Raw genomic sequence first — 18,210 nt, forward strand, 5'->3', positions numbered from 1 at the left:
GTTCTCTGGTCAGAAAGCTGAGGGTGCAGACCTCCTGGAAAAGCACCTTGCTCCTGAAAGTCACTTGGTTGTTCCTAGTTGCCCATCTTGTTGGGAGTGTCTCCCTTGTCAATGCGCTTGCAGAGTTCTGTCAGTGATACCAAAATATTTTTCATCAACCTCTTCTGAGATGCTATTACACATCTCTGGCTCAGGTGGGACATGAACCCAGGCCTCCTGGCTCAAAGATAGAGACACTACCACTATGCCAGAAGTTGAGTCTGAGCATGGTGGGAGACACCTTTGATACTCAGTAGCACAACAGAATCTTTGTTTCTGTAGGATACCACTGTTGCAACCTTTACATCCTCTTCTCTCCACCAACATTGCACTCCCACAACAACTCTGCCTGTTCATGCCCAGCTTCGGGACTTTGTTACTGCTGGTTGAATCCCAGCCAACATCTTCCCATTCCACATTACCTGCACAGCTCAGGAAAGCTATCAACTAGGTTAGTACCCAAGTTCCTACTTGCCTATGGGAGACAAGACTTATACAATGGGCTGGAAAGTTAAAGAAAAGATTACTTTTAAGCATGGGATTCAGAAAATGGTCACTGAATGAGTATAATCCAACTTCCAGTCAAACAAAACAGAAAGTGGAACCAATTTGAAAAACCATGTTGCTTAACAAAACCAAGTGTGCAAATTTCAGCCATGGAATCAAGGTACAAAGCTGATTAACAGAGAAACTATTCAGAGTGTAAGTGATCTTGAGAAAACTCCAGGATAGGAATTAAGTGCTTCCAAGAAATCTCTGGATGCATCCAATCACATGAAGAACAAAAGACATATTTTTCAACATACAAGACTTTGCAAATGAAGACCAACTCATCTGGAAAACTAACAACAAAAGAGATCATTAAAACTGCACAACTGCAACTAGAACATTTACTTAAACCTGTTGAGAAATAATCAATTGTACTTTAAATTTTTTTTATACTCCCATTCCAATTCCTAGGATTTAGTCACATTAATAACATTCCATTTAATCACATCTAGATTTTATTTTTGATTACTATACAGTTTTGCATATTAAATTTCACATTGTTCCAAACAGTTAAATACAGTCGACTCCACTTGGGTGCATGTGGCAAGAGCAGTTTCAAGTTCTATAATTTAGCTTTGTTAATTTTCCTTCCATTTGTTTACAGTCCCAATCCTCTAATGAAACATTGACATTTAATACTTGTTTTTCTCTTTTACAAATTGGTGGACTGCTAACCATCAATGGGAGTAAACTGTCAGGTTATCCACATCAGTGGTACAGATAGTCAAGTTCTTTGATCTTCTAGTTAGAACTCTACAATTTCATTACCACATGACATCTCAGTTAGTTGTTGGAAGATGGTCCACTTGTGAAAGTGAGCCTTAAGGAGAACAGTTCTGCATGCACAAGGTGAAAAGAACAGCAAGTTTTATTGCCAGATGCTTCGAAGGGGGGTTGACTGTAATGCACACTCAAACAACTTCCCTCACACAAAACAAAACATTCTGTTGGTGTTGGATTCTTTAATATAGAGCAAACATTGTACAGCGTGTATAATTTGTCCTGTATGAGTCCAGCGACTATGTATCACCAAATAAGCATTTGGACACCTCAGGCAAGCATATTGTGAGGTGTGTGTGTGTGTGTGTGTGTGTGTGTGTGTGTGTGTGTGTGTGTGTGTGTGTGTGTGTGTGTGTGTGTGTGTGTGTGTGTGTGTGTGTGTTGCACACACCACAAATTAACAGTAATTATAAGATGTCATAACAAAAATATATGCATTAAATTTTCTTTTACTAAAGTTGTCAATGGGAACTGATTCTTCTTGTTTTAAAAAAAACACAAAGCATTTTTAACATAAAAGTTAGACAATCATTTGCAACTTGTATTCCAAAGTACTCATTGTCCATGCTCCAATATGTTTTAATACTAGGTATCTGTTTATCTGGCTGAATGTTGTAAAATAGTCTTTTGGACAATGTGTTTAAAAGCCCCTCAAGAACCAATGTATGCTATAGGATTTTCGAAGGGGTATGATACAGAAGAGATTACTAAGGGTTTCCAACCCTTTACAACACCAGCACTAAACAACAAAGAACACAAATCGATTACAAAGCCTAATGCCTGACACATGAAGGGAATCTGCACTCTGATTGATTTTGCCTCTCAGCTACAGAGAGCTGGAGTCCCAAAGTCTCAGAAATCCAGAAGCACATTACAGACATGGTGCTCAGACCTTCAGGGAAGTGCACATCACGCTTACACATGTGCTACGCCGAAGAATTTATGTGAGATCACTCGTGTCACAGGCCTCTGGAATGTGTTGAATAAAATGGGACTACTTTATTATCTAATGAGCATGCTCGCACTATCGTATCCATCTCTAACCAGGTTAGGGAAATCTAAACATGGTTCAAAGCCATTCCCAAGGCATCGTGTTCAAAAATAGATATATGTGTTTATAGATCTATACATATATTGATTTCTCCAATAATAGGCTGGGAATTTTCAATAATAGTTCATGGAGAGCAACAAAATGGGAAAGCATTTTAAAGAAATTTGATTGTCTTGCTTACTCCCATTTTTAATGAAGTTTCCATTAACAAAAACAATAACAACAACTTTTGCAGTGATATCGTTTGGTGCAATCTTTGGTAATGCCTGGAGTCACCATGGAAACAAATAATGTGATCAGGAACACAAGAGGAATGAAGTGAGTTCCCAGGAATTCTGAGTTACTTTCTCTCACACAAATACACACCGTACACACAAACACACTCGTACACATAAATACACACCCATACACACAACACACACCCGTACACACAAAGACACTCGTACACATAAATACACACTTGCATACACAAACAGACAGACAGGCTGTCTACAGGCAAACTTACAAATGCACACACACATGCATACACACACTTATGCAAGTACAGGCGTGCGCACAAGCAGGTAAGTACAGATGGACTCAAGCAAACTTATAAAGGGAAATGCATACAAAGCTTTATTCAAACATAGGAGCACTCACACATTCAAACACACACGTACTAAAAAAAACATAAACACGCAGGCACTTCAGCAAACACATTCAAACAAAGTGAACTCAGCTCAGCTCAGGAACAATCAGATCCACAGCTTCAAGTGGTGTACTTTTTAAAATCAAGTTTGGACACTTGCACAAGTCAGATTTGATCTGGATTGTATTTAGAATGACTTAAGAATCACTAAGTTTGCATGACACCATTTGTATCTGAAGTTTTAATCTGGACAATCAGTCGATTCAGATTTGAACTGATTAGAATCTGGAGCAGAAAGTGGACTGAGAATCTTCAACTAAACAGCAATGTTGCAATTGGTCTCTAGGCTCATTGAACCTTTGGATAGATGTAAAAAGGAATTGCAGACAGATTGCAGTCGGATAAAAAAAACACCATCAGTTAACTACTTTTACAATGATCTGTAATCAGCTTGGAGCTATAGAACATGCAGAGAAAAATAAAATTGTCCCATTGTATCACGTCATACATATATGCTGAGAGTAGTGCATGGTGCCTGGCAGTGTATAGAATAGGTTGATCTGGTTCAAGACTAACTGTGATGTAGAAAAGTGTTTCAAAATTAGGGATGCAATGATTCAGAAAATCCAAACTGTACAGACAAATTTTCAGGCTGACTAAAAGATCTCAGCTGCCAGTTTGACATTGATAATACCGAAATCTCAATGTAGAAAAACCAAAGTTGATTTAACATTGACTGTATATATACATTAACAGAGTCTTTCAAAGTTAATGAAAATTCAGTGGTCAACCATCTTGTATGCCTAAGAAAGGAGTTCAGTGCTCAGTTAAAGATCAATCAATGCATGGTCTGGAGAAATGGACTAAGCAGTACATGCGCTGAAGGAATCCAGTCAAATGATTCCTGTGGAGGAATTACTGGTTTCATTTCACTAAAACTGTAGCTTGAGCAGGAAGAAATAAAAAAGCATGTTGGACAAAAACGAGCATTAATCTAGTTTCAGGGGTTTTTGTGAATGATCTAGCCCATTATTTAACAGCAAGGGTACCCCACATGATGCTGAATATTCCTCTACTAACCTCACTATGTTTGTCCAGCAATAGATTCTCTGCAGGATATCATAACCCCTTTGGCAAACTGGTTATGATCCAAAATGACCAAATGACAGTATTAACATTAGTTTATTTTTGCTTATTCGGATCATTTAAGGCATCATATATCACCATGAAGTAGAGAGATTGAACTCAATGGCACTGTGGCTCAATAAAGGACAGAACTTATTCACATTGATATGACTTAGATGAGAAAAGGTGGGACTCACTGTACTAAAGCGAAATTCCAAGCATCATATATTTGTGTACAGTACAGTTTCCAGGTTGATCAGATGACAGAAGAATGAACTTGATGAGAAAGTTTTACTATGAGTTTTGACTATGTACTTTTTAACCCTTACATTACCAGCAGATTCCCAGAAACATCTCCTTTGGCTGACTTAGTCTGTTTTCAGTTGAGGTTTTAGAAATTCCTTCAAGGATGTGAGTAGCATTGGCCAGACCAACATTTATTATCCATCCCTAATTGCCCAGAGGGCAATTAAGTGTCAATCTGTAGGTATGGAGTCGCGTGTAGGCCAGACCAGTTAAGGATGGCAATTTCCTTTCCTAAAGGACATTAATGAACCAGATGGGTTTTTGTGACAATTGACAATGGTTTCATGCTCATCATTAGATTCCTAATTCCAGATATTTATTGAAAGCAGATTCCACCATCAGCCGTGGCAGGATTTGAACCTGGGACCCTAGAACATTAACAGTGTCTCTGGATTAATTGTCCTGTGATAATATCACTAGATCATCACCTCCCCTAGAGATCAGCTACAATATAAACCCTATTTACAAAAGGTAGGCCTGGCTTTATTACTGTAACACTATGACCCAATTATTACATGACACAATTAAATTCAGATTTTGAAGAAACTAAAATGATTCAATCCACCCATCCCTTTTCTCTCCGGCCATGAGGCCTTCACTCTGTTTTGAAATTTGAACGTAAAAAAAACCCTTTTGTTTTTAAAAAGAGGTTTAAGTCCTCTTTAAAAACTGTTCAAGTCCTTCCTCCCAACTGTTCACTTTTGGTGAGAGACAATGAAAGAAAAAATCCCAAAGAAATGTAGGCTAAGGTTGGATTGGCCATGGGACATTGCCCATAAAGTTCAGATATGTGTGGGCAAGCAACAGGAAATGTAGGGTTACAGGGATAGGGTGGGTCTGGGTGGGCTGTGTTTCGGCAGGTCAGTGTGGACTCGATGGGCCAAATGGTTTGTTTCCACACTATAGTGATTCTATGATTCTATCAGTTACTTTTAAAGGACATAGTTCAAGCCATTTCTGAGCTCTGGGTTTGCTGACTTACAGAGTGATCAGGGCAACCTTTGATCACTGACAAGCACTGCTTCCTGCCCAACAGCTTGGACAGGCGTCACTTTATAGAGATCAATTGTGAGTTTGTTTTCTTTCTGCATTGAGAGATGGTTGCTCATGGCTTGTTTATAACAACTCTCATATTGTTCGTGGATGATTGCAACGGGACATTACAGCACCATCATGTCATCGCCAAGGTAGACTCAGTGAAGCTCTACTGTACTCAATGGATGATGTTTTGGGTACCATTCAGCCAATTAGCTCTCAGCTTTTATTTAGGCCCTGACCGAATGCCAATGAAAATGCAGGTCTTTGCTAAATTGCGATGGATTGGCTGCAATCCTTGCATCCCCAATTAAAGCATGTGTTACGTTAGAAGACAAACAGTGCATCTGAAGACTATGAACATATAACATTCCGACTGTACAATAAGAAGGATAAGACAGGGCGCGATCACATCACGACGCAGCACTGGCAACGTTGCTTCTCCTTCAAATTCTCCACCTCGCCTACTGCCTCTTTACCCTTCCCAGCTGCCTTCTCCTCAGCACCCTGGGCAGCGGTGGTGCCATTGGGAGGGGCCTGGCTCTCCCCTGGCCTCTCGCTCTTGCCATCAGCATCCTCAATCACCACAAGCTCTGCTTTGCCTGTTCCATCATACCCGAGCACCTTCTTGGTCTCATTCTCGTCCTCGACGTCCTGATAACCCATGAAGATCATGGTAACCGGCTGGTCTTTGCTGGGCTCTGCACCATCCCCCGGGGTTTTCTGAAGGATTTTAAGGCTCTCTCCGGCCATCCCGTCCGGCTTTAGCTTCTCTGGGGTCTGACCGTCGGCCTGAAGCTGACCATGAGGTCCTTTCCCCTCAGGAGCCAGCGCTTTATTGAAGTCTGTCACCTTGTCAGCCTTCTGTATCAGCTCGTCCACCTCGGTGCTAGTGAGAAGGTGGATTCCGTTCTCCACTGCTCCGTCACCTTTGCGCATTTCATGGATAACCTTGAGGTCATCCTCATAGACCTTGACTCCTTGTTGCTTGAGGTTCTTGGGAGACACACTGCTGGTGGACAAGACTTTGGTCTCCCCTGTAACATTGTCCTTCTCCACCGTAATTTCCACCGCAAACATCGCTGCAAACAACAAAAGGAGCTGAATGTCAGCAAATAGGTAGCAAAAAATACTGTCACTGCATGTTAAGGATGGTGGCAATGGTTCCATAATCTGGTGGGGTAAATCTCTCCCACCACAGCTCTTCAAATAACAAAAGACAGCAAACTTTGTTTGAACTGGCACCTTCCCCAATGACCTGAAATCTCATGAGCCAGCAAAACATATAAACCTTAAATGCATATTTATTGTATTATTGCGATCTCCCCAGTGTCTGAGTAATCAGATGAGGATGCAAATGAGAAAGCTCTCTACCGGTAATATTTAAGGCAAGGTTAGATCATTATTTATGCTGTAAATAAAGTATAACAGTCATATGTTATGTTTGCATTACTTGGCATATTTTTATGTTGATTAGGCATACCTCTCGATTATCCGGAATATTGCTTCAACAGGTACACTGCTTGTTCCCCAGATGCTGGTTAATAAACTATTTGTAATAATAACTCAAATGTTCCATAGACAACACCTTCCAAACCCATATCATCTATTAGGTAGCTAGCCAAATGCAGCTAATGCATGGAACACTACCCTGTAGCAAGCTCCCCTCCTAGCTGAGAGGGTGATTGATAGAAGCTACAGGGACATAGTTACGCCGGAGAACAGAGGTAGCTGGGTAACAGTTAGAGGTGGGAAGGGGAAGAAGCAGGCAGTGCAGGGATCCCCTGTGGTCGTTCCCCTAAACAATAAGTATACAGCTTTGGAAACTGTTGGGGGGGACAGCCTTGCAGGTGTAAGCTGCAGTGACGGGGTCTGTGGCGTGGGGTCTGGCTCTGAGACTCAGAAGGGAAAGGGGGAGAGGAGGAGAGCGCTAGTTATAGGAGACTCTCTAGTTAGAGGGACGGACAGGCGGTTCTGTGGATATGGGCGAGACTCTCGGATGGTTTGTTGCCTCCCGGGTGCCAGGGTCCGAGACGTCTCGGACCGTGTCTTCAGAATCCTTAAGGGGGAGGGTGTGCAGCCAGAAATCGTGGTGCACATTGGCACCGACGACATAGGTAGGAAGAGGGGTGGGGAGGTCATTCAAGAGCTCAGGGAGTTAAGCTGGAAGCTAAAAGCTAGGACGGACAGAGTCGTCATCTCTGGGTTGTTGCCGGTGCCACGTGACAGTGAGGCAAGGAATAGGGAGAGAGTGCAGTTGAACACGTGGCTGCAAGGATGGTGTAGGAGGGAGGGCTTCAGGTATTTGGACAATTGGACTGCATTCTGGGGAAGGTGGGACCTGTACAAACAGGACGGGTTGCACCTGAACCAGAAGGGCACCAATATCCTGGGGGGTAGGTTTGCTAGCACTCTTCGGGGGGGTTTAAACTAATTTGGCAGGGGGATGGGATCAGGACTTGTAGTCCAGCAAGTAAGCTAGCTGTTTGTCAGGATGTCCAAGAACGTAGGGAGGCTGTGGAGAAGGTAGCACTGACAGGGAATAATTGCGGACACAGAGATGGGCTCAAGTGCGTATACTTCAACGCAAGGAGTATCAGAAATAAGGTGGGTGAACTTAAGGCGTGGATCAGTACCTGGGACTACGATGTTGTGGTCATCACGGAAACGTGGATAGATGAGGGACAGGAATGGTTGTTGGAGGTTCCTGGTTACAGATGTTTCAGTAAGATTAGGGAGGGTGGTAAAAAAGGAGGGGGGGTGGCATTGCTAATTAGAAATGATATAACGGCTGCAGAAAGGAAGTTCGAGGGGGATCTGCCTTTGGAGGTAGTATGGGCTGAAGTCAGAAATAGGAAAGGAGCAGTCACCTTGTTGGGTGTTTACTATAGGCCCCCCAATAGCAGCAGAGATGTGGAGAAACAGATTGGGAAACAGATTTTGGAAAGGTGCAGAAGCCACAGGGTCGTAGTCATGGGCGACTTCAACTTCCCAAATATTGATTGGAAGCTCTTTAGATCAAGTAGATTGGATGGGGCGGTGTTTGTGCAGTGTGTCCAGGAAGCTTTTCTAACTCAGTATGTAGATTGTCCAACCAGAGGGGAGGCCATATTGGATTTGGTACTCGGTAATGAACCGGGACAAGTGATGGGCTTGTTAGTGGGTGAACATTTTGGTGATGGTGACCACAATTCTGTGACTTTCACCTTGGTTATGGAGAGAGATAGGTGCGCACAATAGGGTAGATTTTACAATTGGGGGAAGGGAAATTACGATGCTGTAAGACAGGATTTGAGGAGCAGAAGTTGGGAGCATAGGCTGTCAGGGAAGGATGTGGTGGAAATGTAGAACTTTTTCAAGGAGCAGATACGACGTGTCCTTGATATGTATGTACCTATCAGGCAGGAAAGAAATGGTTGTGTGAGGGTGCCTTGGTTGACGAGGGAGGTTGAATGTCTAGTAAAGAGGAAGAAGGAGGCTTACATAAGGTTGAGGAAACAGGGTTCAGACAGGGCAGTGGACGGATACAGGATAGCCAGAAGTGACCTGAAGAAAGGGATTAGGAGAGCTAAGAGAGGGCATGAAAAATCCTTGGCGGATAGGATCAAGGATAACCCCAAGGCATTTTATGCGTATGTGAGAAACATGAGAATGACGAGAACGAGGGTAGGTCCGATCAGGGACAGTAGTGGGAGATTGTGTATTGAGTCGGAAGAGATAGGAGAGGTCTTGAATGAGTACTTTTCTTCAGTATTTCCGAACGAGAGGGACCGTATTGTTGAAGAGGAGAGTGTGAAACGGACTGGTAAGCTAGAAGAGATACTTGTTAGGAAGGAAGATGTGTTGGACATTTTGAACAACTTGAGGATAGACAAGTCCCCCGGGCCTGACAGGATATATCCTAGGATTATGTGGGAAGCAAAAGAGGAAATTGCAGTACCATTGGCATTGATCTTTTCGTCTTCACTGTCAACGGGGGTGGTACCAGGGGACTGGAGAGTAGCGAATGTTGTGCCCCTGTTCAAAAAAGGGAATAGGGATAACCCCGGGAATTACAGGCCAGTTAGTCTTACTTCTGTGGTAGGCAAAGTAATGGAAAGGGGACTGAGGGATAGGATTTATGAGTATCTGGAAAGACACTGCTTGATTAGGGACAGCCAGCACGGATTTGTGAAGGGTAGGTCTTGCCTTACAAGTCTTATTGAATTCTTTGAGGAGGTGACCAAGCATGTGGATGAGGGTAGAGCGGTGGATGTAGTGTACATGGTTTTTAGTAAGGCATTTGATAAGGTTCCCCATGGTAGGCTTATGCGGAAAGTCAGGGAGCATGGGATAGAGGGAAATTTGGCCAATTGGATAGAAAACTGGCTAACCGGTCGAAGTCAGAGAGTGGTGGTAGATGGTAAATATTCAGCCTGGAGCCCAGTTACGAGTGGAGTTCCGCAGGGATCAGTTCTGGGTCCTCTGCTGTTTGTAATTTTTACTAATGACTTGGATGAGGGAGTCGAAGGGTGGGTCAGTAAATTTGCAGATGATACGAAGATTGGTGGAGTTGTGGACAGTGAGGAGGGCTGTTGTCGGCTGCAAAGGGACTTAGATATGATGCAGAGCTGGGCTGAGGAGTGGCAGATGGAGTTCAACCCTGCCAAGTGTGAGGTTGTCCATTTTGGAAGAATAAATAAGAATGCGGAATACAGGGTTAACGGTAGGGTTCTTAGTCAGGTGGAGGAACAGAGGGATCTTGGGGTCTATGTACATAGATCTTTGAAAGTTGCCACTCAGGTGGATAGAGCTTGTAAGAAGGCCTATGGTGTATTAGCGTTCATTAGCAGAGGGATTGAATTCAAGAGTCGTGAAGTGATGTTGCAGCTGTACAGGACTTTGGTTAGGCCACATTTGGAGTACTGTGTGCAGTTCTGGTCGCCTCACTTTAGGAATGATGTGGAAGCTTTGAAGAGGGTGCAGAGAAGATTTACCAGGATGTTGCCTGGAATGGAGAATAGGTCGTACGAGAATAGGTTGAGAGTTCTCGGCCTTTTCTCGTTGGAACGGCGAAGGATGAGGGGTGACTTGATAGAGGTTTATAAGATGATCAGAGGAATAGATAGAGTAGACAGTCAGAAACTTTTTCCCCGGGTACAACAGAGTGTTACAAGGGGACATAAATTTAAGGTGAAGGGTGGAAGGTATAGGGGGGATGTCAGGGGTGGGTTCTTTACCCAGAGAGTGGTGGGGGCATGGAATGCACTGCCTGTGGGAGTGGTAGAGTCAGAATCATTGGTGACCTTTAAGCGGCAATTAGATAGGTACATGGATGGGTGCTTAATCTAGGATAGATGTTTGGCACAACATTGTGGGCCAAAGGGCCTGTTCTGTGCTGTATTATTCTATGTTCTATGTTCTATGTTCTAGTCACACACCTCCCTGGGTGATTGTGGTTCCTTCGGTGTCACTGGGTCAAATTTCTGGAACTCCCTTCTTCACAACCATGTGGGCGCCGACATCCCATGGACTGTAGCAGTTCAAGAAGGTGGCTCACCCCAAAGGGCAATTCATAGAATCCCTACAGTGCAGAAAGAAAGCCATTCGGCCTACACCAATCCTCTGAACTGCATCCCACCCAGTCCCTCCCCTTACCCTATCCCCGTAACTCTGTTTCCCCATGGCTGATCCACTTGGCCTGCACATTCCTGGACAATTCGGCACGGCCAATCTACCTAACCTGCACATCTGAATGTCCAAACTCCACACAGACAGTCACCCGAGGGTAGGATCGAACCCGGGTCTCTGGATCTATGAAGCAGCAGTGCTAACCACTGAGCCACCCAATGAAGGACAGGCAACAAACACCAGCCCAACCAGTGACACCCACATTCCATGAGTGAAGAAAAGTAAAACCTATTTGGTCTTCCACATTGACCTGAAAGTGAAACTCAGGTCTGAGCTTAGGTCCTCATTGAACCAACTGCAGCTTCAACAGTGCAGCACACCCTCAGCACCTTAACTCACAGAATTTTCATCCCAATCTACAAGCTGAAGTGATTGCAGTGGGGCCTATAGCGAGAACCTGCTAGGTTAAGGATCAGATCGTCACTTCTGAAACCTGGTTGATTCTGACTGATAGAGTTTTAGAGTTGTTATTACAGTGAGGAGGTCATTCTATCCATTGAGATTATACTAACCCTATGAAGCAAACCTGCTACTCCAATTCCCTCACTCCATCCACACAGTCCTGTTACAAATTTCCATCCAATTTTCTTCTGACATCACTAATCTGAATTCACTGTTCTCACAGGCAGTCAGTCATCGTTAATTGCTGTGTCTCATTCCAAAAATCTTCGAGCTGTGTCCCCTTGTCATTGGACCATCAGCTAATGGAACAATTTCTCTTTGACCATTTTAAACATAGAACTTTGAACAATCTAGCGCAGTACAGGCTCTTCGGTCCTCAATGTTGCGCCGACCTGTGAAGCCCATCTGAAGTCCATCTCTCCACCACTATTATGGCTGTACAGAACATTGGTTAGACCACTTCTGGAATATTGCATGCAATTCTGGTCTCCTTCCTATCAGAAGGATGTTGTGAAACTTGAAAGGGTTCAGAAAGATTTATAATGATTTTGCCAGGGTTGGAGGATTTGAGCTGTAGGGAGAGACTGAATAGGCTGGGGCTGTTTTTTTCTGGAGCATTGGAGGCTGAGGGGTGATCTTATAGAGTTTTATAAAATCATGAGGGGCATGGATAGGATAAATAGCCAAGGACTTTTCCCTGGGGTGGGGGAGTCCAGAACTAGAGAGCATAGGTTTAGGGTGAGAGGGGAAAGATATAAAAGAGACCTAAGGGGCAATTTTTTCACACAGAGGGTGGTGCAAGTGTGGAATAAGCTGCCAGAGGAAGTGGTGGAGGCTGGTACAATTGCAACATTTAAAAGGCTTCTGGATGGGTATATGAATAGGAAGGGTTTGGAGGGATATGGGCCGGGTGCTGGCAGGTGGGACTAGATTGGGTTGGGATATCCAGTTAGCATGGATGATTTGAACTGAAGGGTCTGTTTCCATGCTGTACATCTCTATGACTCTGTGACTCTCTTTCTTATAATGCGGTAACCAGAACTGTACGCAATTCTCCAAGTGTGGCTGCACCAGAGATCTGTACAGCTGCAGCATGACCTTGTGGCTCCAAAACTCAATCCCTCTACCAGTAAAAGCTGACACACCGTACGCCTTCTGAACAACCCAATCAACCTGGGTGGCAACCTTCGGGGACCTATGTACCTGGACACAGAGCTCTCTCTGCTCATCGACACTACCGAGAATCTTACCATTAGCCCAGTACTCTGCATTCCAGTTACCCTTCCAAAGTGAATGACCTCACACTTTGTTGCATTAAACTCCATTTGCCACCTCTCAGCCCAGTTCTGCAGCTCATCTATGTCCCTCTGTAACCTGCAACATCCTTCGGCAGAACCCATAACTCTACCGATCTTAGTGCTATTCGCAAATTTGCTAACCCATTATTCTACACCCTCATTTAGGTCATTTATAAATATGATAAACTGCAGTGGGCCCAAAACAGATCCTTGTGGTACACCACAAGTAACTGAACTCCAGGATGAGCATTTCCCAACAACCACCACCCGCTGTCTTCTTTCAGCCAGCCAATTTCTGATCCAAACCACTAAATCACCTTCAATCCCATGCCTCTGTATTTTGTGCAATAGCCTACCATGGGGAACCTTATCAAACGCATTATTGAAATCCATATACACCACATCAACTGCTTTACCCTCATCCACCTGTTTGGTCACCTTCTCAAAGATCTCCAAAAGATTTGTGAGCATAACCTACCTTCACAAAACCACGCTGACTATCCCTAATCAACCTATTCCTTTCTAGCTGATTATAAATCATATCTCTTTTAACCTTTTCCAACACTTTACTCACAACTGAAGTAGGCTCATCAGTCTTTAATTTCCAGGGTTGTCTCTACTCCCCCTCTTGAACAAGGGGACAACATTTGCTATCCTCCAATCTTCTGGCAATACTCCTGTAGACAATGATGACATAAAGATCAAAGTCAAAGGCTCTGCAATCCCTTCCCTTGCTTCCCAGAGAATCCTTGGATAAATCCCATCCAGCCCAGGGGGTTTATCTATTTTCACACTCTCCAGAATTGCCTTGTGAACCGCAATCTCATAGCCTGTATCTCAGTATTCTCCTCGACAACATTTTTACAGTGTAAAAATTTTCTAGAGGAAAAATATTCATTTAGCACTTCCCCTGTCTCCTCGGACTCCATGCACAACTTTCCACTAATATCCTTGATTGGCCCTAATCTTTCTCTAGTCATTCTTTTATTCCTGATATACTGATAGAAAACTTTAGTGCTTTCCTTGATCCTATCTGCTAATGACTTCTCATGTCTTCTCCTGGCTTTTCTTAGCTCTCCCTTTAGGTCTTACCTAGCTATCATGCACCCAACTGAGTCTTCGGTCTCATCTAACATAAGCCTTCTTCTTCCTCTTGACAAGAGATTCAACTTCTTTCATAAACCACAGTTCTCTCACTCAACCACTTCCTCCCTGCCTGACAGTTACATAATTATCAAGGACACGTAGAGCTGTTCCTTGAATAAGTTCCACATCTCAACTGTGCCCATCCCCTGCAGTTTCCTTCCCCATCCTATGCATCCTAAATCTTGCCTGATCACATCATAATTTTCTTTCCCTCAGCGATAACTCTTGCTCTGCATTATATACCTATTCCTTTCCATCACTAAAGTAAACATAATCAAATTGTGGTCACTATCACCAAAGTGCTCACCTCCAAATCTTACACCTGGCCCGGTTCATTACCCAGTACCAAATCCAATGTGGCCTCGCCCCTTATTAGATTGTCTACATACCGTGTCAGGAAACCCTCTGGACAAAAACTGACCCATCTAAAGTATCGTACTTCCAGTCAATATTTGGAAAGTTGAAGTCTCCCATAAAAATTACCCTGTTACTCTCACTCCAATGCAGAATCATCTTTGCTATCGTTTCCTCTACATCTCTGTAACAATTTGGAGGCCTATAGAAAACTCCCAACAGGGAGACCTCTCCTTTCCTGTTTCTAACCTCAGCCAATACTACCTCAGTAGATGAGTCCTCAAAAATCCTTTCTACCACCGTAATACCGTCTTTGCCTAACAATGTCACACCTTCCCCTCTTCTACCATATTCCCTGTTCTTACTGAAACATCTAAACCCTGGAATCTGCAAAAACCATTCCTGTTCCTGCTCTATCCATGTCTCTGAAATGGTCACATCATCGAGGTCCCAGGTACCAACCCATGTTGCATGTTCATCCACCTTATTCCGAATGCTCCTGGCGTTGAAGCAGTCACACTTCAAACCACCTTCCTGCCTGCTGGTACACTCTTGTGACCTTGAAACGTCACTTCTGACCTCCCTACTCTCAACCTCCTGGACACTGGAGCTACTATTCAGGTTCCCAACCCCCTGCTGGATTAGTTTAAACCCTCTCAAAGAGCATTAGCAAACATTCCCCCCTCACGCCCAGGATATTGGTACCCCTTTGGTTCAGGTGTAGACCATCTCGTTTGTAGAGGTCCCAACCACACCAGAATGAGCCTCAATTATCCAATTATCTGAAACTCTCCCTCCTGCACCATCCCTGTAGCCATGTGTTCAACTCCTCTGTCTCCCTAGTCCTCTCCTTACTGGCATCTTATCTGTGATCAGCTTGTAGACTTTGATTAGATCTTCCCTTTGCTGCAGGCACATCTCCAACTACATTTTGTAACTGACATCCCCAATCCCTGAAACTATTCCAGTAAATCTTCATATGAATCTCTCAAGGACCCTTCTATCCTTCCTAAACATTAGTGAACAGGATTGGGCGCAATTCTTATTAAGGCCTCACTCAAGCTTAATAAAGGACCACAGAAACTTGTCTGCTTTTGTTTTCAATACCCCAGTGTTGGAAACTCAACAACCGACATTACTTTGATCACCACCTTCTCACTAGATCACCCCGAACAGTCCAGGAACCTCCAGGTTCCTCTGCCTCCGATATTACGACCATAGATTTAAATTCACCCACCCATGAAAGTGGAATCTCTTTTGAAAAATATGAGGCAAATGTTTTTTACCTCTCCAAAACCAAAAGAGAAAATGTTGGAAAATCTCAGCAGGTCTGCCAGAGCTGAGATTTTTCCAGCATTTTCTCTTTTGGTTTCAGATTCCAGCATCTGCAGTAATTTGCTTTTATCCAGTTTGTTTCCTCTCAGAGGGTTGTGAGTGTTTGGAACTCTCTCTTTGACCAGACACTGGAAACAGAATCGGTGAATCTTTCTTAAGGCAGAGTTAGAACATAGAACATAGAACATAGAAAAATACAGCGCAGTACAGGCCCTTCGGCCCTCAATGTTGCGCCGACCGAATCCTACCTAACCTACACTAGCCCAATAACTTCCAAATGCCTATCCAATGCCCGCTTAAATGACCATAAAGAGGGAGAGTTCACCACTGCTACTGGCAGGGCATTCCATGAACTCACAACCCGCTGTGTAAAGAATCTACCCCTAACATCTGTCCTATACCTTCCACCCCTTAATTTAAAGCTGTGTCCCCTTGTAACAGCTGACTCCATTAGCGGTAAAAGGTTCTCAGTGTCGACCCTATCTAAACCCCTAATCATCTTGTACACCTCTATCACATCTCCCCTAAACCTTCTTTTCTCCAATGAGAACAGCCCCAAGTGCCTCAGCCTTTCCTCATACGATTTTCCTACCATACCAGGCAACATCCTGGTAAACCTCCTCTGCACTCGTTCCAATGCCTCCACATCCTTCCTATAGTATAGTTAGACAGATCCTTGTTCCGAATGGGGTGGGGGTGGGGTAGGAGAAGTTAGGAATGAGGATTTGAGGTTACAATCGGATCAGTTATATTCTTCTTGGAGGGTGGAATAGGTTTGAATGGCTGAATGGTCGACTTGTCCTTGCTGTTCAGTGACAGAGAAAAAAGAGCAATGTCTCTCCAAGTCAAGATGGTGACTGAGGGGACAGGGGGGTTGGCACTTTTCTGCCCTTATCCTCCTGGTTGACAGAAGATGGGGACTTGGAAGGCATAATCTATGGAAGTTTTGTGAGTTATCATTACTTGAAGAGCATAGGGGAGGTATCCAAGAGATTTATGTTTGTTTCTCTATTCTGTAAAATTGTTCCTTTATCTTAAGGAGCTCTGAGACTAGGAACCGAGGGCACAGCCTTAGAGTGAAGGACAACCCTTTCGAACTGAGGTGAAGAGGAAATTCTTCAGCCAGAGGGTGGTGAATCTGTGGAACTCATTGCCGCAGAGAGCTGTGGAGACCAAGTCATTGAATGTATGCAAGACAGATGGACATGTTCTTGATGAGTAAAGGTATCAAAGGTTATGTGAGAAGGCAGGGGAATGGGATTGAGAAAAATCTCAGCAATGATCAAATGGGCCGAATGGCTAATATCATATGGTCTTGTGGTGTGTACAAGATCAGCTGTCAGTATTTTCATTTTGAGGCTGTGTCATGTAACTTGAATTACTTCAACAGAATAGTGCTTGTAATTATTGCTGCACAGAGGAAACATAATACACCGAACCAATCACAAATCTGAGCAATACTTCACAGAGAGATATCTTCTTCCTCCTGATTGTTGTTTATCTTTGATATATGATTGGAGATAGTTTTCTGCAGTCACTGATTAAGGATATGATCAAAATTAGCTACTGCAGAGAGACTCTGCACAGGAACATGTGATGACATTGGCAATTTTTAAACATTTAACTTAGTGGTGCCACGGAGGATACATCCTTCCCCGACCTCCTCACTTCCTATCGATCCCTCAGTCCCTGTTGATCCCTTACTCCCTATAACTCTCTCAGTTCCTGTCGCTCTCTCTCTCCCTGTTGATCCTGGAATATGTCACTGCAGCTTGCAAGCAGTTTAGCCATTGAGCAGTACCACCAGAGCTCCAGAAGGTGGCAGACATTACCACTAATCCATAGAAAGTGATGACCGTAGATGCTGGAGATAAGAGTGGAGAGTGTGTTGCTGGAAAAGCACAACAGGTCAGGCAGCATCTGAAGACCAGGAGAGAAGATGTTTTGGGCGTAAGCACTTCATTAGGAATCTTGAAGGGATTGGGGGATGGGGCGGGGTGGAAGGATGGGTGCCCAAAGGGGCTGTGAGATAAATAGGAGGGGGCTGGGGTTTGGGAATGCGATAGGTAGGTGGAGGTGGGGGGTGATGGTAATAGGTCAGAGCAGAGGGTGGAGCAGATAGGTGGGATAGGCTTGGATTTGGTGGTGGAAGAGGCCAAAGGCTTGCATGTCCTTGGCAGAGTGAGAGGGGAGGTGAAGTGTAGAGTGGTGGGGTTGTTTGGTATGTGTGTCTCAGAGATGTTCTCTGAAACATTCTGCAAGTTGGCGTCCTGTCTCCCCAATGTAGAGGAGACCACATCGAGAGCAGCAGTCCAGCAGCTTGATACTGGCCAAATACCACAGGACTAGGCTGGACTGGGCTGGGCTGGGCAGGACTGGTTTGGTCTGGTCTGGACTGGTCTGTTCTGGGCTGGTCTGGGCTGGACTGGTCTGGTCTGGTTTGGTCTGGTCTGGACTGGTCTGTTCTGGGCTGGTCTGGGCAGGGCTGGTCT

General features: G+C 44.1%; 1 protein-coding gene across 2 annotated transcripts in view; it reads right to left on the reverse strand.

The window, feature by feature from the left end:
• Positions 1–1,025: 1,025 nt before the first annotated feature.
• The window catches only part of LOC132829107 (paralemmin-1-like), a 300,302-nt gene continuing 283,117 nt past the window's right edge, over positions 1,026–18,210 (reverse strand). For both annotated transcript variants that reach the window (XM_060846425.1, XM_060846426.1), the window contains exon 8: positions 1,026–6,595. In XM_060846425.1, coding sequence (XP_060702408.1) covers positions 5,922–6,595 — 674 coding nt within the window. In that variant the 3' untranslated portion in view covers positions 1,026–5,921. The remainder of the gene's footprint in view (positions 6,596–18,210) is intronic.

This window comes from Hemiscyllium ocellatum, chromosome 28 (genome assembly GCF_020745735.1).
Source record: "Hemiscyllium ocellatum isolate sHemOce1 chromosome 28, sHemOce1.pat.X.cur, whole genome shotgun sequence".
NCBI classification, from domain to species: Eukaryota; Metazoa; Chordata; class Chondrichthyes; order Orectolobiformes; family Hemiscylliidae; genus Hemiscyllium; species Hemiscyllium ocellatum.